Source organism: Rissa tridactyla, chromosome 6 (assembly GCF_028500815.1).
Source record: "Rissa tridactyla isolate bRisTri1 chromosome 6, bRisTri1.patW.cur.20221130, whole genome shotgun sequence".
Classification (NCBI taxonomy): domain Eukaryota; kingdom Metazoa; phylum Chordata; class Aves; order Charadriiformes; family Laridae; genus Rissa; species Rissa tridactyla.
In genome coordinates this window covers 57,988,985-58,014,852 of record NC_071471.1, presented here as the reverse complement: position 1 = coordinate 58,014,852, position 25,868 = coordinate 57,988,985, and the positions used below count along the sequence as shown (strand labels likewise).

Sequence of the window (25,868 nt, the reverse complement as noted above, 5' to 3'; positions counted from 1 at the left end):
TGAATTGCTGTTTCAGTTCCAGGAGAATGATGACAACCTCAAGCAGCAACAAACTGCTGTCTGAAGGAAGGATCCGCACACCCCTTACACAAGATGGTCAGTTTCTAGCCCTGGATACGAGGCACAATAAGAAAGGTCAGTGCTGAGGACAGATTCATTCTCCATTGTGGTTTTAGGTTATTCAAAAGTGCCATCTCGGACCTATACCATTTCACTTTTCAAAAGAAAAAGTTACAAAAACTGGTAAACAAAAAGTTAGTCAGCATACGGCTAAGTTTATATACACTGAAATTTACAAGTTTGTCATTAAGTGACTTCTGCCACAGACCACTGCACATTTGTCCCTAACAAAGCACAAAGCTTGAACCAATGGTCATTAGAAGTGACAACGGGTCATCGCTTTATCAACAAGCATAAAGATAGTAAAAAATAGAACTGTAGCTACTTATCTTTAAATTTGCTGATTGACACAAGCAATCCCTCCCATTTCTGCAACTTCCAGTTGCAGATCCTGCTCTATGACAAAGAGAACCCTGCATCTTTATAGATACTTCTGGCAGAGACCACTTTTCTGTTGACACGTGAACGCAGAGAACTGTCGTCAACCACAGTGCCGATTGAGAGGGATTCCTCTGAGAAGCTATAGCCCATGCAAGATTCCTTGGCACTTCACACAGGACCAGGAGAGGACAAAGTTTCTCTTTGTTAAAACAGTATTTTCAGCAGCATTATCCTCTTCCAACAAATTACAGTCTGAACGTGTGATGGGTGATTTTCGCATAGACCCTTCTACCAAGCTGGCTTATTGCTGGCTTTGTACAACTAGACCATATGAAGATCCCCACCACTACCTGCCCAGCTGTTAAGGGACTACAGTACTGGAACAGTTTGCTGTCAAGCACTTCACAGGCTTCTTCCAAGGATAACAACATCCTTTGGAAATCCTTCCATTTTAGCAATTTCAAAACAACCCAGCTTGCTGTAAAATTCCAGGATTCTTTTATCATCTGGTCTCACTTCACAAAAAGCCCCACGGGAGCCTGAAGAAGGAAGAGAGAAACAAAACACTGTAAGAGAAGAGTTATTCTAAAAAGCACAGACATCAAATATTACTAGAGTTTCCACCTATTTTTGCATTTAAACCAAATGAAACCACTGATTCAATTTCGTATGGAGTATAGTGCCCAAAAGAAAGTAGATTTATAGCAACATAGCTGACCATTGGGGTCAGCTGCACATTGCAGATGTCTTGTCAGTCTGAACTAATCACCTCCCCTCTGCACACCCTTTATTTCACATAAAAGCATCCCGAAACTCTGATGTTGGCTCAGAAAATAGCACTAGAAGCAGGCACCAAATCGTGCAAAGGAACTGTGAACCTCAGGTGCGCAGTAAGGCAGACAGCCAAGTACTTCCCCATATTGAAGGTTTTGGTAATTACCCACCAGTGCACACTGCCACACATAAGAAAAAGCATCATTACCAATGCCAGTAGGGGAAATATAAACATTTCTGCGTTGTTCAAGATGTAAAAATGTGTGCTCTCGTTGCCAAATTGCTCCCTCAGTTCTTCCTATTTTCTAATTTGCAAGATAACGGCTAAAGTGAAAAGCTACCTCTTACTGAAGACAGCAGCAGAAGTTAGCTATCCAAAAGCTTTTATAATTATTTACCTAAATCTACATTGCCAACTATGGCAGGAATTGAATATCTCAGGCTGACAGGCAAACACAGTAATGTTAATATAACCATCCCCAGTTTGCCTTGCATCCTAGAACCAGCATGTAATTAGGAAACACGGAATTCTGAGTGCAAGAAGCTTACCATTAGCCTTCAGAGAAGAGAGCAGACAGGCCATCATACTTTTGGCCACGCTTGGATCTGTCACTTTTTTGTGGATATCAATCTTTATCAATGATGGGAAGTTGGCAAGAAATGATTCTGGCAATACTTCCTGCTCTTCATGGAAGCTTAGCATTATTTTCTGAAAAGGATATGGGAAGCAGACATTTTCATTTATGTTTATTAAGGGAGGCTGCTTTGCTCACAGAGTACACCTCCAAATCAGCATGTTTTCCAACCACACCTCTGACAGTCATTTTGTTCCTTACCTGCTGAATGGCTCTCTGTATTCCAGATAAAAAGGCAGACTACAGAAGCTTCTCAGACTGTCAAAGGAGGAATGCAAAACTCCTTCCATGGCTTCCCAGTGACCCACACTTCAAGTGAGAAAAACCATAAGCCAACCCATAACTGACAGCTTGTGCACAGGTATTCATTTTCTTTGTGTTTTACAGGGGCAGTTTTAAGCTTTAAGCGTTCCATCCCTCTCCACATGGATTCTTTGGTTCACAGCAGCCTCGAACCATCTCTCATGTCCATGTAATTATCTTAGACTACTTGCCCCAACAAAGGCAGATTTGTCTCTAGCTTGAAATAAGCCTTGTTGGTGACTAAAAGGTGTTGTTGATCACTTAAGACTATTGCAATCATCCAGGAAGATCTTTGCGAATGTGACATAACACATTAACTTCATGCATCTCATGGGAATAGAACAATCAAGTGAGGTTAATGCAGAAGTAGACAATGACACACCTGAAAGATACTCAAGTCATTCCCCCTTCTGGTTACTGAATTTTAAAACCTTCAGGGACCACTAGCTCAAAAAAGCAACCTAACTTCATTTCCCGTATAAACGAAAGTCACCTTCATAACAACCCAAACTATCACACAAGGAACCATAACACTGGCGACTCCCACATTTTTTTCAGGTCAAATTTAACTGCCATCCCCTCAAATCTATTAACTACCACCTCCCAAAGTCTTTCAGGAAGAGTCTCAGTTCAAAGTTACTATTTCAAACTTGTAGAGCTACTTCAGGTTCAGAACCATGTCTGCTCCCCTGGGCTTTTCTTTATCACAGCTGTAACAGGCACAATCCCATGGAAAGCGTTCAAAGCTAGCCATGCTGGCTTCAAGCACGAAGGCAAAGGTGATCCCTGTTTCTTCCAACCACAGAAGTGCCACAAGAGGTAAAACAGGTTATCAAGGAGTAGGGTATAGGTGGGACTAAGAAGCTGTTAGAGAGACAATGCATTCATCTCTTGTGATCAATAATAACTAACATCAGGAAAAGCAGATACCACATAAACCTCCCTGACAGGAACCTAGACAAAACTGCCAGGCAAGCTCACAAGAGTATGACACAAGTAAGGGGACTGGATTTTCCTTTTGTGAATCAAAACGTTTTATATATCCTTATATCCCATGAAGTTTGGGGCTCAAGATGTATTTAAATAAACTGTATTAGAAGTCAACATTTTAAATCAAAATATCTAAAAAGTACAGAAAGGAAGGTTTTCAAACCAAAGGAGACTGAGATTATCAAGAGGTAAGAAGGCTGTAAAGGAAACCAAATCAATCCTATTCTGTGAGAAACCTTTTCCCCACATGATCTTCAATCACAATGGCTTCTAAGCAACTACTGAATATTCTCTACTTTCCTTTATAGTGTCAAAAGGCTAAATGGATAAAATCCCACAGCATCTGTCTCAAGAGCAAAGTACAAAAAGCTCCTCCGTACTCCCAGGAACTCAAGCCTATACTCTCAAGAAACAGACTTTTTCTGAGATATTGTATGAAAGGCAGAAATCCTGGGGCAATGTACCAACAGCAAAAAATGTTCTTAAACATCTCAATGGAAAAGCTAGTTTACTAGTACAAAACATCTCCTGCTTTCTCTCTGAAGTCTGGCTTTAAACTTCTGGAAATCAAGACCCCTTTCTCCCTTACTGTACCTACTTAAGCTTTGCTGTGTTTAATTTCTGCTATCTTTATATGCATTAGCTTTGCTTCAAAACCTGAATTTACATATACAGTTGAAAGCACAGCACTGTGCAAATGCAGAAGAATCAAGTCATAAAACATACAGACTGCAGAATCAGCTCCACTTCACTAGCAGTAGTGGAGTTATTAAGATACCTTCTACTCACACCTATCCCAGAACAATTCTGCTATTTGCTATGAGGCTTTTTTGTTCTTTTTTAAAAATGTACTTCACTTTTCCCCCACCAAACATGTCCTTAAGTAGTGGCTATTTTCACAACAGGGTGACAAGCATTCCATTCCGTTTCCAGGAAGATTTGCTTTGCTTGTGGGAAGGCCTGTGCTCTCAGAGCCATGACCTCCATTAAGACTTTGTCTAAGTCCTACTGCAATAAAGCAAGGGCACACTGCTATATTTTTGCCCTGCCCTTACCAGCTGGGGATTCCCTTAGGAGGCCCACCAGTCTCACACCAGCCTTTGTATTCTGACAACTTGCTGGAAAGTACTTTCTGGAAAATATTCTTTCCTTCTTGAGAGGGAAAGAAAAAGGATAAGAAGTGTTTCTGGGCCTGCCTCTACTACAGCTTTGTCCACACATCCTTCTACTTACAGGTGTGACTGGCACCTCTTAGTATTAACCACATTTCTTTCCTTGACAAGAATGTATCAGCTAGAACTTTTCACTATTTCTGACACTTCAGTGACATCATTTTTCTAATTTCTTCCAAAAAACAGTTCAAGATATTGATTTTTAGCACTTGCTAAAGGTGAGATGATGTTTTGCACCATTTACAGCTGTCACACTCCATAAACAGCTAATGGATTTTAACATCAAAACTAAATGCTCTTTAATTTGTTTTCCATACTTAAACTGGTGTGACTATGAGGGGTTAGCTTTACCTGCAGCATGGGGAAACTAGTATCTCATTTTGCAGGAGAACAGAGAAGAAGCAATCCTTTATTTTCAAACTGTGATTTTCTCTAGATTAAGGTGGCTTACATTTACTGCATTGATTACTACTAAAGTGCATCTCATGGGTGTATTACAACACACAGCTGTATCTGACTGGCTGTGAATAATTTTACTGTCACCTTCCAAGATGTCAGATATTGTGCTCATCAAAGACTTCAGAAAAGTACGAAAATTGAATTGCACAGAAGCTCAAAATGCAACAGAAAAACAAAGACCCACTTTGGAAACAAAGAGTTCAGCACACAGGTTTGATCTTATGGGCTATACCAACCTCCGCCTCAGACAGCTCCTTGTCACTATTTGGTTTAGTATATTTTTCTTGCATGAAAGGGATCCAAGACATTTTGCATTTTTTAATGAAAGGAGTCACATCAACTGTTCCCAAAGCATAGCCACATATGCCATCCTCATCTTCTAAGACGAAGCAGTAATCCAGGCTGAGGGTGAGTAGACCTCCTACTAACCTGCAGAAAGAAGTGTCCAAATTCAGCCAAAAGAAGGTCACTTTGAACAAGTATGCTTTTCAGGTACTCTGAGGGAGACTGTAGCGTCATCCAAAGGAAGCAACAGAGTCCTCCAGTCACAGAATTAGTTCTTACAAAGCATTAACAGACTAATCAGCTGTCAAAACTCAGCTACAAGCAACATCCGCACCTCAGAATCCCACAATTTAATTCTAAACACACTGCTTTTCTGACTCACTAGACAAACAAACTTCCTTCACCTTTTGCCCTCAGCTTCCTTGTTGCCATTACCTCCTACTTCTTCCATCTTCTCTTTTGGGTATTTTTTGATACCAGTTACATATCCTTTCTTAACTACCTTCCTGTCACAGAGCAGCCTCTTTACAAAGTTTATCTAAATTAAACACTCAAGACAAAACAAAACAAGAAATCAAAGTAGCTGATTTTACAGCTCAGATTTAATGTCTTTTTTTTTTAAAAAAAAAACAACCCACCACACAACTTCATCCCACTTGCCATTGCTTATTCTTTTTAAAAGTTGGTACATGTAATCTGTAATGCGTATTTCAGAAAAAAACTCAAGGCAATTATCTGAAGAACTACACTCGGTTGGAAAAAATACCAGATGGTAACTACAGACTATGAACACTCTCATGATATACTTTCAAAAAGTTTGTAATAATAGGAAATTATGATGCACAGGTTTCATAATGCAGAGGTTTCAGCTAAGTCTTTTTTTTTTTTTTTTAAACAACTCACAAAGGTGACCAGAGCATAAACTGATATGTAACTGTTTATGATATCTCTAAGAAACCAAAACTCCAATTGTTTTTTCGTTTGTTTGTTCTTTTAAGCAAATGCTATTTACATTCTTCACACACACACTTTAAAAAAATTCAAATTAAATACAGTGTCGGGACTTCATCCTTCAAAACCACCTCTGTCGGTCATTCATTCCTAATACATACTTGTCTCCAATTAAATCTGGTAAACTATGGAAGGGTTGATCAGCTCCATCGGCATACATTTCTCGGCAGATCTTATATACAGATGCCTAAGAAGAGAGAAGAGATGATTTCAAGTCATCAGTCACATTCAAAAGCTAACAACTTTATTTGAGAGAGATTTCATTAACAGCTCCACTGGAAACTAGTACTGACAGGCATTTAAGTTACAGAGAACAAGAGTACCTATCTATAAGACAGGACCTATCTCCCCCCAGCCCCTCTTAAAGTTGCCCATCAAAAACATTGTGTTTAAGTTGAATGGCTGGGAAGGAAAGGCTGGAGGTCAACCTCCTGCAGGCTGTAATACCACAAGACTAATCCTGAGGGTCAGTTACCAAACACTCAGTGAAGATCAATAGCCTTGATACAAAGTCCCTTTTCAAAACCTCCAATGTGCAACAATTTCACCACTGTGAAAGACAGGCACATCCTGACTTTCTGCATGTTAAGGGGCTTTCAGTTGACTCTCTTTGAAGAGTAAACTTTTATCAGTCACACTTTAAATAAGAAACTTTAAGCTTTTCAACAAAAAGGCTTTGCATTCGACATGTCTCTGGCCTCCTTTCATAAAAAGGGAACTCTTCCTCAGAAGAGATATTTTTTATAACTGCATATTTAGTTGCATCACCATTTGTTTAGGTGTCTTAGAAATATAAATTCCATTGTCAAAAAGGAACAAACCACCTTAGGTACAATCCTGCATTAAGGTATGGGAAAGGCTGCTTTACTGCCTGTGAGAATAGCGCAGGACAGAGCCTAAAACTAGCAGGTAAAGAACACGCCCCGTCTGTCTGACTGGCTTCAAAGTCAGGATTCATTGGAGCTGCTCCAAGCTCAACTAAATACTAATGTTTCATCTCAATGTGGCTACAAATGCAAAGTCAAAGCTACCTTAACCCTTACATTGTTTAAACTGGATCCATAAAGAGTGTTAACTGTTGGTTGACACATTAATTTTGAGTATTCTTGCTAAGCTAATAGAATAAAGCTACACTACAGATCTGTTCATGAAAAAAAAAAGGGGGGGGAAACCCCTAATCAATAAAGATTTATATTAAATTCCTGGTTTCAAAGTCTCAAACACTCCGAAGTGGATTTGACAACAATCCTCGCAAAACCAGACCAAAAAGTTTACCACTCTAATGAAATCAGTAACAATGGCTGAAATATCATCACATATTACAACCACATTTTGAGACACAGTATCAAGGTTCTGCCCATATCGCTCTGAGAATACCAGTAGTTACCCCAGTCATTATTGTGTGACCAGGTATATGTACTCCCCCTAAGGTTAAGCCATTGAATGTGTTCCCACTGCAAAAATCTCTCTTCCAGCGGCAAACAATTTTAACATGCCTTTCAGAAACAGGGAAGGCAGTCATAGATTTAAAAAGGTGGTGGGGTGGGAGACTGTGAATCAAGACGTGGCTATACCTGTACTGCTGCACAGCACGTTGCTGAACCACAGACAAGTCACTTAACCTTAGTTTTCCCGTGAGATTGCATTTGTGCCTTACGCAACGTACTGGGACACCCATTTCATGAGGTAATGAAGGGACTCGGCAATAACCAGTATTGCCACAAAAGGAAACGCATCACTAACAACAGCGACAAGCTCAAAAGCAGTTACCTCATCTTTAGGAAAGTAGGGTCGTATGGTGTACACTTTGGAAGTGGGCGTTAATGGAGGTGGTTGAAAAAAGAGGTCATTTGCCCCATCAATAGGCAGCAAACGCTGTGAAAACAAAATACTTCATATGACTGTATGAACAACAAGACCCATCACTCTTGGGTGTGCACTGCAGACTCCCAAATTAACATTTGCTACTTGCAGGCACCCCAGAAGAAGGTGGGGTTGGTACGCTTTATAAATGCAAAGACCTTACTTGAATAGAAAATATCCAATTGGTGTTTTAAAATATACAATTGAAACAGCACATTAAGAGTCTGTTAATCTTATCTGCTTTAAAATACTTTTAACCAATCATATCTACACTGTCTCCGTATAAGAACATAGAATGTCAGGAGGAAAGGTTTGGTCTGAAGAGGGTTAACTGGCCAGAGGAGACGCTTTATCCCAAAAGCAATGCGCTGATTCAATTTGCTGCGCGCAGAGCACCTGTGAGGGGGGAAAAGTATAGCGCCTGAAAAATCCATGAACAAATTTGAACATGGTATAAACAGCGATTTAAGAATATTTGCCAATTGAAGTCTTTGCAACAAAGCGCATTACAGCTTCATTTAGACAGAAACCAAAATTTGGATGACTATTGCTTTTGCTCATGGAATTCCCATCGGCAGACAAGCATGCGCGCATTGTGCAATTGCGGGCGCAGATAAAAATGCTGTGCGACCTGCAAAGAAACAATGTGAAATGTACAACTAAAGCCGCTGCGCTTCGCATGCGCGTGGGACAGGCAGCATCTCCTTGAGAAATTACTGTAGAGAGGGGAGGAAAATTATTTTAAAACAAGCTGTAAGGCTAAGGGGCTTTGGACCAGAAAGCCTTCGGCAGACCAATCCTTCCAGACCTCTGATGTGCAACAAAAGGTTTCTCATAAAACAAAGAAAATGTCATTCAGTTGTGAAGTCATATTGATACCTGGAACTCTCCTGCTAGACCACCTCTAAAGGCCCAGGGTTCTTGGTCTCCACTTAAGAACTGTGCTGAAGATTGACTACGACACCCTGTTGAGATCAGATCCAAGCGGAGAATGTTACGAGAAGGGGGATTTCCTGGGTGTCTAACATGTCCAAAAAGCTAACACACACTTGTGGAAAAAGCTCTCTAACTGAGCTAGAATCCAGGGCTTAGGGGGAGGCTGTAATAATGTATGATTTATAAAGACTTTGTGCTTGCACACCAATTGTGGTATTCCAAATTTTTGATTACGTGTAACAGACTAATGTAAGCACAGGAGAGGTGACTCAGATAATACACCTCATTCCATACCAGAAGGCACAAGAATGGTGCCATTCACAATTACGTAAGCTTCCCAGACATTTTGTACTTTTTTTTTTTTCTTTGTATATTTGTGGCAGAAACATCTATTTAATCTATGAAAAGATAACATCTTGGAAGCTACATGGCTCAATAGCTACTATCGTAAATTTCAGATCAAACAAATGCCATTATCACAGCCCCTTGAAAAAAAAATGGACCTTTCTGAAGTCACATTTTAGTAATGACTGTTTCTAATCTTGTCAGAAAATTAGGACTGGCAATATATGCAAACAGTCTGGAACAGTTCAGGCAGTCATGACAGTTACATGAAACAGTATTCTTGCAAGAGACTACGCAGATTTACATAATACAGGCTGCATCTTCACAATGCTGCTGGCATGTTGAAAAATTAAGTAGTATCAACTGGAATTAACTCACAATTTAACTAGTACACCCTGTTGGTCACAGAGAATACTAGCTTTGCTTTTTAGCATCTTGATTTTTTCCTCCTCAAGCCCATCAGATGCACCAGGGTCCCCACTGATCAACCAGCCACAGCAGACCCACTGAAGTGCTCAGATTTAGTGTATGCTTGCTTTAGAAAATAAGCTTTCATTAGCTGTTTGACTTTTAATACTGTTCTGCCAGCAAGGCATTACAGCCTTCAACAACTAAGATAACATAAATGACAACTCTGGAGGAGAAGAAAAAAAAAAAAAAGTACAGTATCTGGAGTGGAGATTTCAACTACCCGCCTAGTTTTCTGACAAGATGAGCAGCGCAAATACTCTTTTCCTTTTGTGGACAGCAATCTACCTCCTGTTCAAGTAACAGTCTCAGATCAGTACAGACAAGTATGTTGTGCTAGTCAGAGAGTCCCAAAGTGTGCCAAGTCTGACATTTATGAGAATTTAGGAATATATGTTAATTACAAACTACCCTAAGTACAGCAAATTTCAGAAACAATCCAAGCATCAGAATTTGAATTTGGTTTACTCCCACATTTTAGAATTCTTAAGTCAAAAGATACCCTTCGCAAGGAGACTTAGTCAATTACTTGGAAGACAGTATCTGTCTGTCCTTTGAGACTACAACTTAACTAGCACTTCCAATTATTACAGTAAAGAGCTGTGTGAATGAAGAGCTGTATAAATGAAAAACATAGTTAATGCCTTAGTCGCTGCGCAAATGTGACTTCAGTTCATGCCTATTGGACATCTAATCTATCTGAGCTGCCTCACAGACAAAACCTTTCCATTTTAATTAATTAATGACGACGCGCTGTGAACATCTGGCGCTGTCCATCCAATAGCAGTAGAAACTTGTGCTGAGGATTCTCCCATCTGTACACAATGGGGAAGAAGACAATAGAAGTCATTAGTAATCCATAGTACTGTACAGCCACACTAATTTAAGGGACTGAATGCTAGCTGGACTTGGGAGGAGAGGTGAAGAAAGTGAATGTTCAGTGGACCATTGAGCACACCGTTTGTTTGGATTTGTAACATACTTAGCTTTATATAATGATGTATTTTGTCAATATATGTATTTACCCTAGTGATAAACTGCAAGATGAAGACAAAAGCATCCCCCCCTCACAGAAGCACTATTAGCTAAGAGTATTAAACTGTCAAGAACTCTTACCTATTTAATACTTTTTGAGTACTGGAACAGAACAGTACCAAAGTCAGAGCTAGTATTTGCGGAGTTGGCTCCTAGTGTGAACTATTCCCAACATTTGATGCATTTAAAGACTTGAACCCAACTTTACAGGGACATTGAAAACTGAAAATAATTTCAGCTGAAATCAGTAGGTAGTCTGGTAACTCTGAAATGCAGGCTTAAATTGAGCCCTCAATGTTTTGAGATTACAAGAATCACTGTTCTCTTTATAGAGCTTTGGCCTAGAGTTTTAAACAGATGACATTATCAAAAACAGAGCACTCTTTCTAGCTAAAGGTCAACAAACAGCGAGAATAGTAAAGTTGGGGGAGCTGCTTCACAGTAGTCTTAAAAATGCACGTACCAAAGCTTTTAAGCAGCATTAGGCAGAGATGTTAACATACTACAATGCTGGCAAGTTTTCCTCCTAAGCTAGTTTTCTTCTCTGTACTTTACAGAAGGCAGTCTTAAAAGCTCTTCTTCTTTATCAACCATGCATACAGGGATCCGATATTTAATAAGCACAAAATATAAAGTTGTTGAACACAGACTGACTTGATGACTTAACAGGTCGTCTGTGTCCTTGCTTAAACCTGACAGTGTTTAAGACTATCATTTAAAGACAATCCAAACACTAGAACTCCACCAAGGTTGTGTAATGGTTAACCACTGTGAAGTTTGTGACAGCTACAAAAAGTGTGACGTGAGACCATCAGCTTTGCTGCCTGCTGTGTATGTCAAGCAAGTCCACAGCATATTCCTTAGAGTTGGATTAAAACCTGAAAGTGAAATGATGTCACCAGAATTACCTAGGCCATGCTGGTGCTATCTGCCAACTTAGAATCCCCCAAAAATCTTTCAGAAAAAAAAACAAACAAAACAACCAACCACAAACAAAACAAACAAAAAAAGGCCACACATTAAAAAACCAAAAAGACAAAAAAGAAAAAAAAAAACGTTTCAAGATCAGTTTAAGTCTCAGACTAAATCTGTCTAGAGAGCTCCACAATTTCCATCCACTACCAAAAAATAATAAAAAAAAAAATAAAAAAAATCAACAATTTGGAAAGTGTTTAAAGGAAATTATTTTGCACCAGAATAGCCTTACGCTAAAGCTCGCATGCGCACAGGGCTGGGAGGATCGGCTTCCTCTTGGCCAGGCCCATTGAAAGGTCGCTTCTGCAATTGTTCTGTTGAAGACAGCAATAATGTTATCAAGACAGAGCAAGCAGCAGATGGCTGATGTGGTCACATTTCGTAGTGTCATTTCCAATCATACAGCAGGGCATCCAAGGAGTTACATGGCATAGTCCAGTGTGCATTCAGTCGAGAGTAAGTTAAAGTCAACACTTACGTGTCAGCTGAGATTCAAGTTTCATTAGCCCAAGAAGAAAATCAAGGTCTCCAATCTTAAGCATCCAGCAGACTTCACTTATAATACCAAAGCAAATTCACAGCAAGCATTGCTTCAAATAGTGAGACAGGAAAACCTTTAAAACAGGGTCAAATCAGACCCCACGTCCAATGCCTAATACTTCGTTTTCCCCGTGGGCTAATTAAAAACAAAAAAATACACTATCTGGGATTATAATGGCTCCCAATGCACCTACCTAACCACTGCACAAAAGATTTCACCATTGACATAATACTCTTGATATCCCAGACGTAGGAGTACATGTCATAAAGGATTGTCCTGTTGGCACAATTGGAGAGGCGAGTGAACATCCCCATCACCAAGCTGCACATCTCTTCAAACTTGGCTGCTCGGTTACGCCACTCTTCTATCTATGAACGGAGGCAAAAGATCCACAAGATCAAACACAGCCTTCTAGGGAGGAGAGCTACTCTAAATATGGAAGACGACTATACAATTCATTACTCCATTTTACCAGCACGGACTACCACACCACACATGACTCACGGGTATTCTCTAGGTCTGTTAGAAGTGAGGCCAGTCCAGGATCACTGGTCAAATGCAGACACCAGACCGCCTTCACAGCTACATGGTCTACAGGGCTTAAAACAGTAGATTCCACTGGAGAAATGAAAGTTACTGTGACCTGCAGTTAGTTATACACTAACCCTTAGCTTTTAGGAAGTGGAACACTGATCTCTATTACAGACAACATTGGTCAGGATTTTGATTTAAAAGGAGAAAAACAAGATTCACACTCACTTTTTCAGCATCCTTTCCTTTGCAATTAACACTGACAACACTGCTATTTGCTCTGAGCCACTGGAATTCTCTCAGCATCTGTGCACCTTTGGGCCCATGTTCATAAGGAAGATAAAACAAGTCAGCAAGAAGCTGCAAGTCCTCTAAAGTCACTGGTTCTACTGTGTAGAGAGGCTTTTCATTTGGCCCGGGCACAAACTGTTCTTTGTTAACTTGCTCATCAGTCTGCATAGGGGCAATGTCGCTACCAGAGTCTTCCTGCATAGACATCTCCGGGGACTTTGATTCAGCTATGCTCTCCTTATCAGTATCCATTGGCTTCAACTCCTCTGCCATCTTGGCTTCAGCAATATCTGTCAGTATCTGATTAGCATTCTTGTCTGAGTCTTCTTGTTTTTCCACTACCATGTCCATTGGTTCCTCATCAGATTGCTTCTTTTCTTCCTCCTTTACCAAGGCTGGTGACTCGCTGCTCAGTGCTGCCCCCTGACTCATGATGGGTTCTTGATAAACCGTGGTAACCACAGTTGCTGCATTTAAAGAGGATGGTGCCACCAGAGGCCCTACATCCCCTACAGTAGTTTTAGCACCACTGTGGGCCACTTGCCTACCTGAGAATAAGAAGAAACAAGTTTAGAGTTTTCAATATCTAACTATGCATTCAATAACTAACATGCAAATCAGCGACTTCTGCAAATCATGGATGATTCTGCTGCCACACCATCCGATCAGCGCAGTTTTCTTTTGGTACTTTGCCTGTTCTCTTTTGTCATTGTAATTCTAACTACTGACTTTGTTTTTTGCAAGTTTCCCCTCCACATAACTAATTTTCCTAACTTTTCCCCCATCCTATCTTTGCTTACCAGTTAATATTTATGTGTTGCCAGCAGCATTTCTGACTACGCCATCATAATAAAAAGCTCTAAAAGTTAACTTTTTTCTTCTGCATCAACTGACTTGTTAAAGTTTTACTTGCATATAGAGCACGCTTCAAAACATAAGAACTGATGCTTAAATATTTCAACTGCAAAAACGTCTTTTGTGAAAATGGAGATATTCAAGACCTGACTGGACACGGTCTTGGGCAACCTGCTCTAAACTCACCCTCCTTGGGCAAGGTCATCAGGCTAGAACTCGAGGTCCTTTCCAACCTAAACTAGCCGGTGAAAGTGAAGGAAGATGACACCTTAATTACTACTCCTCCCCCAACGTTTTTGCTGCAGAGTTTGAGAACAACCAGAAACCCTACAGCAGTTCAAAAGGATAACTCCTCACAACTCTGCTCTAGAGCAGAAGAGGTTCTTCCTTCGATTTCACCACCAGTTATCAGAGAAGGGCACTCCGACCACCGCCAATGTACATTTGAGAAAAACAGATTTTACATCAGATGCCAAGCTCCCATTGCTACAAGAGAGATGTACAATGCTGGAAGGAACTCAGCTGTTTTCTATAGGCAGAAACTAAGAAAAAAAATTGAAAGAATATGGACTCTGAGGCAGAACTAATGTTTACAATAATCTAACACCCACTTCAAAAAAAAGACTATTCTTATTCTCTTAGGTCTCACAGAAGTCTAGTAACAACTGGGACTAGCAAGATCCAGACTCTTTCCTGTCTTGTGTCATAAGCACCAAAGGACCACATGTCAACGTTACTTCTGCTGATCAGTCGGGGCACTGTAGGCACACTGCAGAATGCCAAGCATTCTTTCTTTATTAAGGCTTCCCCAGTTAGTAAGGCAGAAAATACTTTCAACAGAAAAGTATGCAAATTGCGAGAATCTGTGAAACATTTTTAGTCTAAATGCAACATTTAACCCCATTTTTCTACCAACCCCAGAATACCACAAAATCAAGACTCACTGCTGTATTGCTGAGGTACACCAAATTCCTGCAACCATTCTGTTAAGGCCAGCTTCAGGGCCATTTGTGGGCTGTACAGAACATCTGTTTCAATATCTTCATCACTCCCCTCATTTTCCAATTTAATCTGGATAGAAACTGTGCTGTCTTCAGTATCAGCTACATAGACAAGTTTTTAAAAGTTATCATGCAAGTTTCATTTAAAATAATAATAAAAAAATGTCACATTAGACAAGGCATTCAAAAACTCTCTAGCAGCCTTATTTCACAAAGAAGGACAAAGCAATACACATCCTAATTAGACAAGATGGAAAACTATGGTCACCACCAACATCAATACAGAAACGTTATGCAGAAACTAGATATTCTGGCATTCAGTTTCTCTTTTGATCTGAACTGCTTATATTCCAATGAAATCAAATCTGTGGACACTTATGTCAAATTTGGACATTAAAATTGCTTGCTGAGAGTGCTTTTTATACAACCACAGACATCTCTCAAGGCTACAGAGGTGTTATAGATACTTCCCAGGAAATCCATAAAACAATCTAGATGCTTGTAATTTTTCAGGCAACTGCCATTTACTTACAGGATAGAAAATGCTAAGGGATCTTAAACAGAAAGAGCTGGTAAGGAAAGGCTAGAATCATTAAAAAAAAATAAAAATCAGTATGACTTACATGGTTAAACATAAATCCCAGCAAACAGTTAAGCATACTTACTCATCACCACATCTTTTCTCACTCCATTCATGTTAGACTTGTACCATGTTGCAAGTGTGTGAATAGCAACATAATTGGCTTCAAATTCACAGTTTGGATTGGTCAGAACTCCCTTTAGTCGAGGGATGAGCTCAGTTGACCGACCTTTGTATGGCCCAAGAAAAAGCCTCTTTTGATCATAATCATTAGCATGAATGTTATCCCAGATAACTGGTGCTCTCCTGATGATCTTAGAAACTTCTTCAATGGACTCTACTGGAATGTCTTTGGATACAACTTTCGGACCTAAGAGGGAAACAAGGTAAGCGGAGGGTTTTGCATATACTTGAGGATTCAACCCCCAAGTAGTCAGACAGTTTATTTTATTAAATGCTTATGAGAAATTGTTTTTAACACCAGCAGTGAATTAAAAAAACTCAAACAACCAAACAACCCACAAAACCCTAAAATAAACAATTTCTACCTGTCCATAACACCTCAATGCCAGGGAGCAGCTTTTCTCCTACAGTCCGTAAATATGGCGACTGTGCAACATTTGGATAACAGAAAGTTCCACAGTACTCTGCACAGGGAAAGAGAATGTTGCTGTTAGTAGAAGAATCCACATGTGTGACAACATACCCAACTGTCTCATGAATGCATTGACAGAATACTACCATGTGAGAAGAGAATCATCTACAAAATTAACAAAGAAAGGCCCAAAAAGTATAAAGTATAAATAAAAAGGACATTATGAATGATACTTAGCGAGCGTAAAGATCAGAAGGGAAAGGTAGAGAATTTAATTAAAATTGCTCAAATGTCAAAATCAGGGAAAAAACTAATGAAGTTCATAAATAGAAGGTAAGGTTACAGCAGACAATACACAAGAGAACTAGAAACCCTAAGACTGATTATGAAGTGCAAATACCTAAAAATATTAACACCAGAACATATATCTTTTTAAAGTTAAAGGGGAGGTCAGCAACAGAACCAAACCACTATAGTGTAAGGGGATAAACAAATTAACAATGAGGATAACATAGCTACTCAATTGAATTTCCCTTGCAACAATCCACACCGCTGAACATAGTGATTCTCCCTTACAATATTTTTACAGATATTAGAGGAAGCTTCCAATTTAAAAAAGCAATGACTGGACCTGAGTGCAAGTCATTTTACTTTTTAATAAATAAACAAAACAATTTAGTGCCTAATAAAAGTGGGTAATCTTATTAAAAACAGGTACCAATGACAGAAGTACACAAAGACTGTGCTGTACCTCTACCTTAAGAAAATTCTAAGAAATTAACAGCTAGCCAGATCCAGAAGCAAAGAGATTGTGGTACATGTCAAACAGAAGTCTTCCTTTAACCTAATTTTCAGTTCAAACTACTTGAACTGTTCTATCAAGCTGCCTTCTTTGCTTGGCATTAAGTTTTTGAGAGATGTGTAGTTTTGGCAAAACCACTGCATATATTTGAATTACTTGAACCTTTCTTCGTAAAACAAATTTCTTCAAACAACCCCAAAATAAACCTTAAAGCAGTGATTAAATATTAAACCAGCTTTTCAACCAGTAAGATAATAGGGCCCCTCCTTTAAGGCTGAACTAAATGATTCATCTCATTTTACCTGTAGGACAGAAAAGGAATGTGTCCGGTTCTCCTAGATACTGATAAATTTCATTTGTTATTGAGACTTGAGCATGAGCAAAGGAACTGAAAACTTCTTTGTCTGCTGCACACATGTTGTGATCGATATCATCAAACAGCAGTGCAAAAGATCTGCAGCCAAACTGGGAAACCTGATACAAAAGACAAGAGCAAAAGATTTAATTTTTTTAATTACTTTTACTTTTTTCCTTTTAAAAATTCTACAGTTTGATTTTACAAAGTGACAGGAGTGGGGGAGAGAAGGTAGGGGAGGCAAGACAGACTTCGGTGTCTATTCATAATGAATGCCTATCTCTGACCCACTGCTCTGCTTTTCTCAAAGATTAGACATCTAAAGACCGGCAATCTGTTCCAGCTTTAACAATCCAAATCTGATCCCACTGGACAGACAGCTGGAAAAAAGCTAACTCTTTATCAGCTTTTGGACAAAAGACAGAAGTCAATTACGAGAACAAAAAAGGTGTGTATGTCAGGTCTGCCTCCGAAGGCATTTACTGTGGATAAGAGTTCTTGCTTTAGAAATGTGTCTTGGCTTCAAGGCCCCAAAACACTCTGAAGACAAGCTCCCAAGAATAGCCTTCAGAGTCCAATATAAAATAAGACTTTTTTTTTTTTTAAATTTAGATTATCACTAGCCACTTCATCAATACAACCTGAACGCAGCCATTGGAATCGTTCAGAGGCGTACAAACCACTGCTAGTGCTGAAAACATTGAAGAAGCTAGTAGAAAAGGTGCAAGAGTGAGCAGAGTACTGAAGTTTTCAAATTAAGTAGCACTGCAACCTTAGGAAGTTTGTCACACTTACCTGGTCTAGCTTGCGCTTCAACGTGGATACCTCTTTAGGATTGGAGAAAGTGATGTCAAGTCCAGGTGAGATTGCATAGATAAACTCTATTTCATGTTCTCGTGCAGCTGCTATTAGAGTCATTAGCTGCTCTGGAAATCAAATTCAAACATTTCAGAAGAATTCAACAATTACAAAAAATAATCTTGCATGTCGTTATAGGTAAATTACAAAACGCAGATGCCTCTGCTACCATAATAAAAAAAAAATAAAATTGCTCGAGTTTCTTAAAACTAACACAGCAAAGAGCACCAAATCATTTGAAGAATTATCAGAAATTATGCCAAAAGGAATCACAGAATCATGCAATGATAGGGGTTGGAAGGGACCTCTGGAGATCATCTAGTCAACCCCCCTGCCCGAGCAGATTCATCTAGAGCAGGCTGCACAGGAACACATCCAGGCAGGTTTTGAATGTCTCCAGAGATGGAGACTCCACCACCTCTCTGGGCAGCCTGTTCCAGTGCTTTGCCACCCTCAATATAACAACTGTCCTTGTATTATTATTTTCCATGTTAAATTTTTAAAAATATTTTTTAAATTCTCTTTATCCCAATGTTGTGAGACAAATGTGGATGTTGTCTGTTTTTACAGTACGCACACCACCCCTTCCAGAATTATTACTCACTTTTGTCACACATACTAAGAAAAAATTCAATGTAGCAGTATGACACTGCATGACATCAATTCACATACTATTCGTATGACTGAAGCTTGGGGCGCATGAAAAAGGGCTTTTTTAACACCACTGTGGAAAAGTAGTTGCTTTAAGAAACAAACTTCAAATTTAATCTTCCATGCAATGAATAAAGAGAATTATTTTTAGAATATTTAACGATTGTTGTTGTTATTGGCCATTATCTTGCAGTATCCTTTAGACTGTATTTCTGCGGTGGTTCCAAGTGGCCTCCAAGAAGGATTATTTAGTTTCAAGCAAGTATCATTTTTCCCCTCACCCAAGGAAAATCATAATCCCCACAGGCTAATAAAACACTGTAGATCCCATAAATGCCAGAGGTGGATAAAAAAGCCTCACACCAGTTTAAACGGGTCTTTTATGTTCTGATTAAATAGTCAGAAGCTGCTTTTCTAACTGGTACTCTTCATTGAGACAAGCACTTAATGAATGACATAAAAGGGCATGCTATTCACTCATCAATCTTCTCTCTTTTCTGAAGCAAATAATTTCTACTTCAAAATATGGCCCAGATGTTCAAGAGCCAGAGGAGTAATTTTAAGCAACCTTTCCCTGGAAAAAAGTAGATCTCGTAACACAAAGCCTTAAAAGCAGTTTTAGAAATAATCTGTAGAGTTATAGTTAAAAGAAGTAAAACCATGCTTGTACCAAAGCTCCACTAAATACATCTGCAGGGTATTAAGAATGGGTCTCCACTCACCTTTGGAAATGGCTACTGTGATTGAACACACACAAACATATGTAGCAATGTCCAATTCATTCAAAAGTCTATTTATAGAAAATACAGAGGGGAAATAAAGGCAATTACCTGCTTCCTCCACAGAGTACATTTCTCGCCAGAACATCCTGTGCTTGTAGTCATCCTTTGGAGCATACAGGTATGTATTTAGTCCCCACTTCTGAAGTCTATAAACACAGGATAAAAAACCTTCATTGGAAGAATAGTCTACAAATTCAGGAATTCTACATTTCACTTGATCTAATTTCAATTATTTTTATTTGATCTAATTTATTTTTTTTCTTCATTGAACAATAACGTTACACACAACTGATATTGGACAAATACAGTTTAGGCAAGATGGAAATGTGATTATGAGCCCCTCCTAAGAATATTGATATTAGCCAAAAAGCTGCTCTAGGTTAGAACAATAATTCTTTTCAGGCTTAAGTGGAAGATTATGATTATATTGTGATGGAATGCGCTGCAGTAAGAGGAAACACGACTTGCCTTCTAAAAAGTTCTTTCCTCTGCTCCATAACCCAAGGTCTTCCATAAAATCCTACAGGAAACAAGATTAAAGTTATCCAGTTAGATGTTAGATTATACCTGCTTCATGGAAAATTATATTACAACCCACCATTTTCTTCCTCTTCTGCTACATTCATCAAAAAGCTTCCCAAACCAGAAGGGAAAAAGTAAAATCTAGACAGACAGCATTAGGAAAGTGTAATAACCTAAACTGATCTAAATTTAAAATGCAATTATAACTTATTTCATTACTTATGATCCAAGGTCTTATAATTCTGGCCACTGAAGCAATTAATTTTCAGAATACAAACTGTATTCCTGAGTATATGCCCTTGAAAAGTCAGCATTATTATAAGAGCAGACTGAACAGTCACAACCTAATTACACTATCACTCCAGACACCTAGAAAATGGATTTGTTTGTAATGTGAACACTGAAGACACTTGAAAATATTTACTAGCTCGAAAATGCTTAACCAGTGGTACAGTTTAGAATGCTAAGTACACACAAAGAGTATATAAATACATACTGAGGTAGATGATGCGTAATTAAAAAAAAACACGCAAGTGAGTCAACAAAATGCTTAGGATTTCATTCCTTTTATTCAGTTGAATAGGCTCCTTGTCAAAATTAACTTGCAAGTTGATATCTTACTTTACAATTCCCCCATCTTTACAAGCTAAGACTATGTCTTCAAATAATCATATAAAAGTATCTACAAGTGATTTTAGAATAGTGTATATTCAAAGTAATGGAATTCCATAGAAATTGTAACTGCTTCTGGTTTTAAATCTAATCCTTCCATTCTAGAAACATAATACTTTAAAAAGCACTCTCAATACATTCTTAGTCAAGTAAATTCACTTAGACCTATGTGCAAACAGTTTAACCACAAGTGGGCACTTCAAAACAAAGCTTCAGCTTGGCAGTCTGTGCAAAGACCAGAGACTAAAATAACACTGAAATTTAATAAGCTCTTATTTTCAAACAGCACAGCCACTCAGTGATGAATGATGCTCCTAATACACAAAGCTTACAAGTCCCCACAGAACACCAGTTCAAAAGGTAGACAATATCTTCATTTCCAGAGTCATTCACCATTGTAAATCTAAATATTTGGCCTCACAGAGGTCAAAACCACCCTCCTACAACCTTTCAAAATTCAAAACTGATGCAACTGAGCATTTTCCATATACTAACGAGTATTTCAGTTACTTGTTAAGTGAACAATGCTCTTTTAAGAAGCTTAAAGCAGGCTCAAGTTTTAAGAATTAGTCTGTCAGAGGGATCTTAAGACTAAACGGCACCACGAAGTGGCAAAGCTGAGTAAGTACTACACTTCACAAACACCAAAGTGACAAATGGAGGACAGTTAAATAGAGGAACAAACAAGAGCAGTTGCAAGGCATAAAACCCTCCCAGTTTATTTCACCCAGAACAAATTTCTCACTTTCACTAGCATTATCTAATTCCGAGTGACGCTGCTCTTTCTTTACCTATGCCACTACTGTTTCAGACCTCCTAGCCTAAAGCAGAGCAGGGGCCTACTAGAAAGAAAAAAAAAAAAAATAAAAAAAGAAAAGAAAATCAGGTAACAAAGATGTGGTTTAACCCCAGCTGGCAAGCAGAATCATGCAGCTGCTCACTCACTCTCCCTGGTGGGATGCAGGAGAGAATCAGAAGAGTAAAAGTGAGGGGAAAAAAAAAAAAAACACTCCTGGGTTGAGATAAAGACCATTTAATAAGTAAAGCAAAAGCCACACATGCGAGCAAAGCAAAACAAGGAATTCATTCACTGCTTCCCACAGGCAGGCTGGTGTTCAGCCATCTCCAGGAAAGCAGGGCTCCATCACCCATAACAGTTCCTTGGGAAGACAAACACCATAACTCCAAACATCCCTGCCTTTCTTCTTCCTTCCTCAGCTTTATACTATATGGTGTCACACTCAGTGTATAGGATATCCCTTTGGTCAGTTGGGATCAACTGTCCTGACTGTGTCTCCTCCCAGCTTTTTGTGCCCTCCCAGCCTGCCCACTGGCACAGCCATGAGAGAAGCAGAAAAGGTTTTCACTGCCTGGCAACAACCAAAAACATTAGCGTGCTATCACCACTGTTTCTCATCCCAAATCCAAAACATAGCACTATACCAGCTGCTAGCAAGAAAGTTAACTCCATCCCAGCTGAAACCATGACAAAAGACTGATTAAATATGACCAAAGAGAACATGCTAATCCAAAGTGAGACTTTTCTGTCACCACTTTTCTTAGATTACTAATGTCACCATCTGATGACAGTTTTTGCATCTTTCTATCCGACTAAAAAATCGACCTGGTTTTGTATTACTCCCTCAAAACTGTGTATCAGGTTAATACAAAGTCAACAGATCATGCCAAATACCTCATCCCATTCACCATGCTCTCCACCACTAAAAGCCAGGATAGCCTGGAGGCAGAGCACCAGAGCTTTGCGTCCTGTACTCACAGATCTTATTACCCCCCCAAAAGAGTGAATTTGATATCTGTCAAACTCTTCACATTCTTAAAGAGCACACCCAGTATTTGGCCAATTCCCCCGGCTCTTCTAGAAAAGATCCAAACTCTCCACCTCACTGCTTTAATTTCACCATATCTCTAGTCTGTGTTAACCACTGTACTATGTTTAAATATTTATCTATACTTCTGAAGTAACTCCCCGTTTTTCTCTTACCCCTATAATTCTCTTGAGTCACTAAAGAGACAGATGTTTTCACCCGCTACCATTTACCTCATTCACCACAACAGAGTTTTCCTGTTGTTGTTTTTGGTTTGTTTTGTTGTTGTTTTTGGTGGTTGGTGTTTGTTTTTTTTAAACACTCCCCTATTCCTTTTCTTCTTGTATACATTAATGGTAGACTAGTAACTCTTAACTAGTGTTAGACTGCTTCATTGGGCAGAGGCCATTTTCTAGCTTCGCATTATACACGGTGCAATCAAGAATACCTGCACCAAAATATATGCAGAAGAGATCAACAATGTAACTATGATGACAAGAAAAAAGATTATAGTATTGGTGGTTCTGATATAAACCTGGATGAACAGGTGATCCATGGTCAAGGTGTATCATCAGAAATGTGAGAAATCATGCTGTTACAACCTGTATTTCTGTTCACTGTTATCTGTCTCCAAAGCCTTCAGTTTAGCACCTATCTTCATAGAATTAAGTCTATTAACTAAGCAAAGATATCTCTCTCCACACTAACTGCATTTAAGCCCTAGTAAGTGCTAAAAAATAAAGGTATTAACTGGGCCTAGTGCACTTCGCACAGTGACATTTGCAGGAGCCAAATGGTATTTTCTTTTTAAGATATGAACAAAAGCCATTCTGCAAGCAATGCAGATACTGACTTTGACAAACGGCCTGTTTCACTCTCTACTCCATCTATTAATCATTTCATTCTCCTACTGGAGATTCATTACAGATACAGAAATAATAGCAGTCCACAGGAATTTAGAACGATTCCAAATCAACTATAGTGTTGGGAATAAACCATTTTTCTTGCTGGCTTTCAACCACCTACCTTAACTGGCCTGTCAGAAACGCAGATAAATTCTGTAGTTATTGAGAAATGCAAAGACAGTCTCTTTATTCTGCAGCTTCTGCAACAATTTAAACCTTTTAATGTTGCAACTATGCCAAAAGACAAAAGAGAACTGTTCTACAGCGCAATTAAAATGGTAAGCTACAACATTTCAGAAAACAGGGAACATTTAATATTAATTCCAGAACAGATATCTATAGAATCACCTATTCCCTACCCAGGAAACTCAATCCGAGTCTCTGGTGTGCAGGAAGAGCATGTACAGCTGGGATAATCGCACAGCAGCTCTTCTCTCTCTCCTACCTCCCCCTTTAGTCGCGTACTAGCAAGCACTGCCTCAGCCTCCATTAGGAATCATCGGCCCGCTGGGGATGCCAGGCCTGCCCTCACCCCGCCGAACAGCTGCCATCAAAGGGCACTCCCTGCTAGCCAACAGCTTCCAGCACAAGCCCCAGGGGGAGCAGCCCCGCCCGAGAGCCGCGGCTCCTCCCCACCCCCCCCCTCCAGCCTTCTCTAGCGGAGGGAGCCCCGGCCAAGAACGGCGCACCACCCTGCTCGCAGAGCGGGCTCCTCCGGGGGAGGAGGCACAGCAGCGCCAGCTGGGACCAGTTCCTCGCCTCCGGTCTCCCGCGAATGCCGACCCCCCTCCCCCCGCCCCGGACAGCCCCCGCCCCGTCCTCCCACACACCCCCGTGTCCCAGGGTTATCGGACACCCCCTCCGAGAGCTCTTACCTTCCACGACGCCGCAGAGGAAACGGCGGGAGCCCAGCGCGGTCTCCGTCTCGGTGTCGGTTTCCTCGCCCCCCGGGACGGGCCCCGCGGCGGCGCCCGGCGGCTCTAAGGGAGCGCCGGGCACCCCAGCCGGGTTGGGGCTGCCTTGGGGCTCCTCCAGCGCCGCCTGCCCCTCCTTCTGCACCATCCTGCCGCCCGCCGCCAGGACCCCCGCTCGCTGGGCCGGGCCGAGCCAAGCCAACCCCAGTCCCTCCTTCCTCCTCTCCACAACCCCTTTGTCTCCGCCGCTCCGGGCCGCCGCCGCCGCTTCCTGTTTACGGGGCCCTGCGCCTGCGCGGGGAACCGGCCCCAACCGGTCCGCACCGCTCTGCCCGCAAGCCGCCCCGGTCGGAGGCACGCCCGGGGGAGCTTCTATCGCCGCGGAAAGGAAGAACGCGAGCCGCCGCGGCCTCACGGCCCCCCGCCGCCGCGCTGCCGGGACCGCGCCGCTCGAGCGGGAACAACGGACTGAGACGAGGGAGTTACCTCAGGGAACGGGCGCGCGGAGCGGGGGGGGGAGGGGGGGGTTCGCCCACAGCGCATGCGCGGAACGCGGAAGGATGCGCACTGCGTCTGCGCGGGGAGGCGGGCTGTGCCCGCCGCGCATGCGCGGGAGGCCCCCGGGAAGGGAGGGAGGCGGCAGCGGGGCAGCGCGCACGCGCAGGGCGGGGGAGCGCGCACGCGCCCTGGGCTTTGTGTAGGGAAGCGGCGCCGGGGGGAGTGGGGCGGGAAGGTGGGAAATGAAGTGTTTACTGCGGCTCCGCGCATGCGCCTCGGGGGACGGCGCGCGGAAGCCTCGCGGGCGGGAGCGCGCCTGCGCGGAACGACCTCGCTCTGCTCAGCTTCGCTTAACTCAGCGGCCGCGCGGGCTTCCCTTGAGCCGTGACCTACTTCTGGCGATGCCCCGCGAGTTAAGCAGGGTCCGGTGGGGCTGCGGCGCGGATGGGAGACCGAGCTGCTGTGTCCCTGCCGCAGGACGGAAAGGGGCCGCGGGTGGGATGCCTCTACAGTCGCTCCTTCCCAGGACAGCCCGGCTACGCTCGCAGATGTTTCCACGCCTGGAAGGGTCTACGAGGATGCTGAAGGATGGGCTGCGAAGCTGAGGTCATCTCAGTAAATCAGAGAAGGGGCCTGAGGTCAGACGGCATCTCTCCAGGGAGAAGCTCTGGAGAAGCAACAGCCTCCCCCCCCCCGCAAGCATGCGTCAGAGCAGAGGGCTGAGCAGAAGACCTCCCATGAGGCCAGGGAGGTAATCCTTCCAGCACACCCAGCACTGGGGAGGCCACGGCAGGTACCAGCCAACAAGAAACCAGTGAGCAAAAAGCTGCTGGAAACCCCAGCGGGGGGAGGGGGGGGCGTCTGAGAAAAGTGTCAGACATCACAGCAGCTACATCACGTGTCAGCCAAAACTGGAAAAAAAAAAATAGTGAAAACT

At 41.3% G+C, this 25,868-nt stretch overlaps 1 protein-coding gene across 2 annotated transcripts; it reads right to left on the bottom strand.

Annotated features, from left to right (window-relative positions):
• Positions 1-255: 255 nt before the first annotated feature.
• On the bottom strand, positions 256-24,950 carry OGA (O-GlcNAcase). Of its 2 annotated transcripts, XM_054204638.1 has the most exons (16): positions 24,395-24,949; positions 20,063-20,114; positions 19,643-19,740; positions 18,099-18,229; positions 17,251-17,422; positions 16,100-16,198; positions 15,637-15,921; positions 14,915-15,073; positions 13,053-13,663; positions 12,487-12,661; positions 8,873-8,958; positions 7,901-8,005; positions 6,232-6,317; positions 5,071-5,263; positions 1,825-1,984; positions 256-1,040 (listed from the first exon to the last, which is right to left on the bottom strand). In XM_054204638.1, exons 1-16 carry the CDS (start codon positions 24,579-24,581, stop codon positions 904-906), a joined length of 2,736 nt encoding a protein of 911 aa, XP_054060613.1. In that variant the 5' UTR covers positions 24,582-24,949; the 3' UTR covers positions 256-903. The 2 variants fall into 2 exon arrangements, with proteins under 2 accessions (XP_054060613.1, XP_054060614.1); XM_054204639.1 differs by lacking the exon at positions 14,915-15,073 and having other exon boundaries at positions 24,395-24,950.
• Between the last annotated feature and the right edge of the window lie 918 nt (positions 24,951-25,868).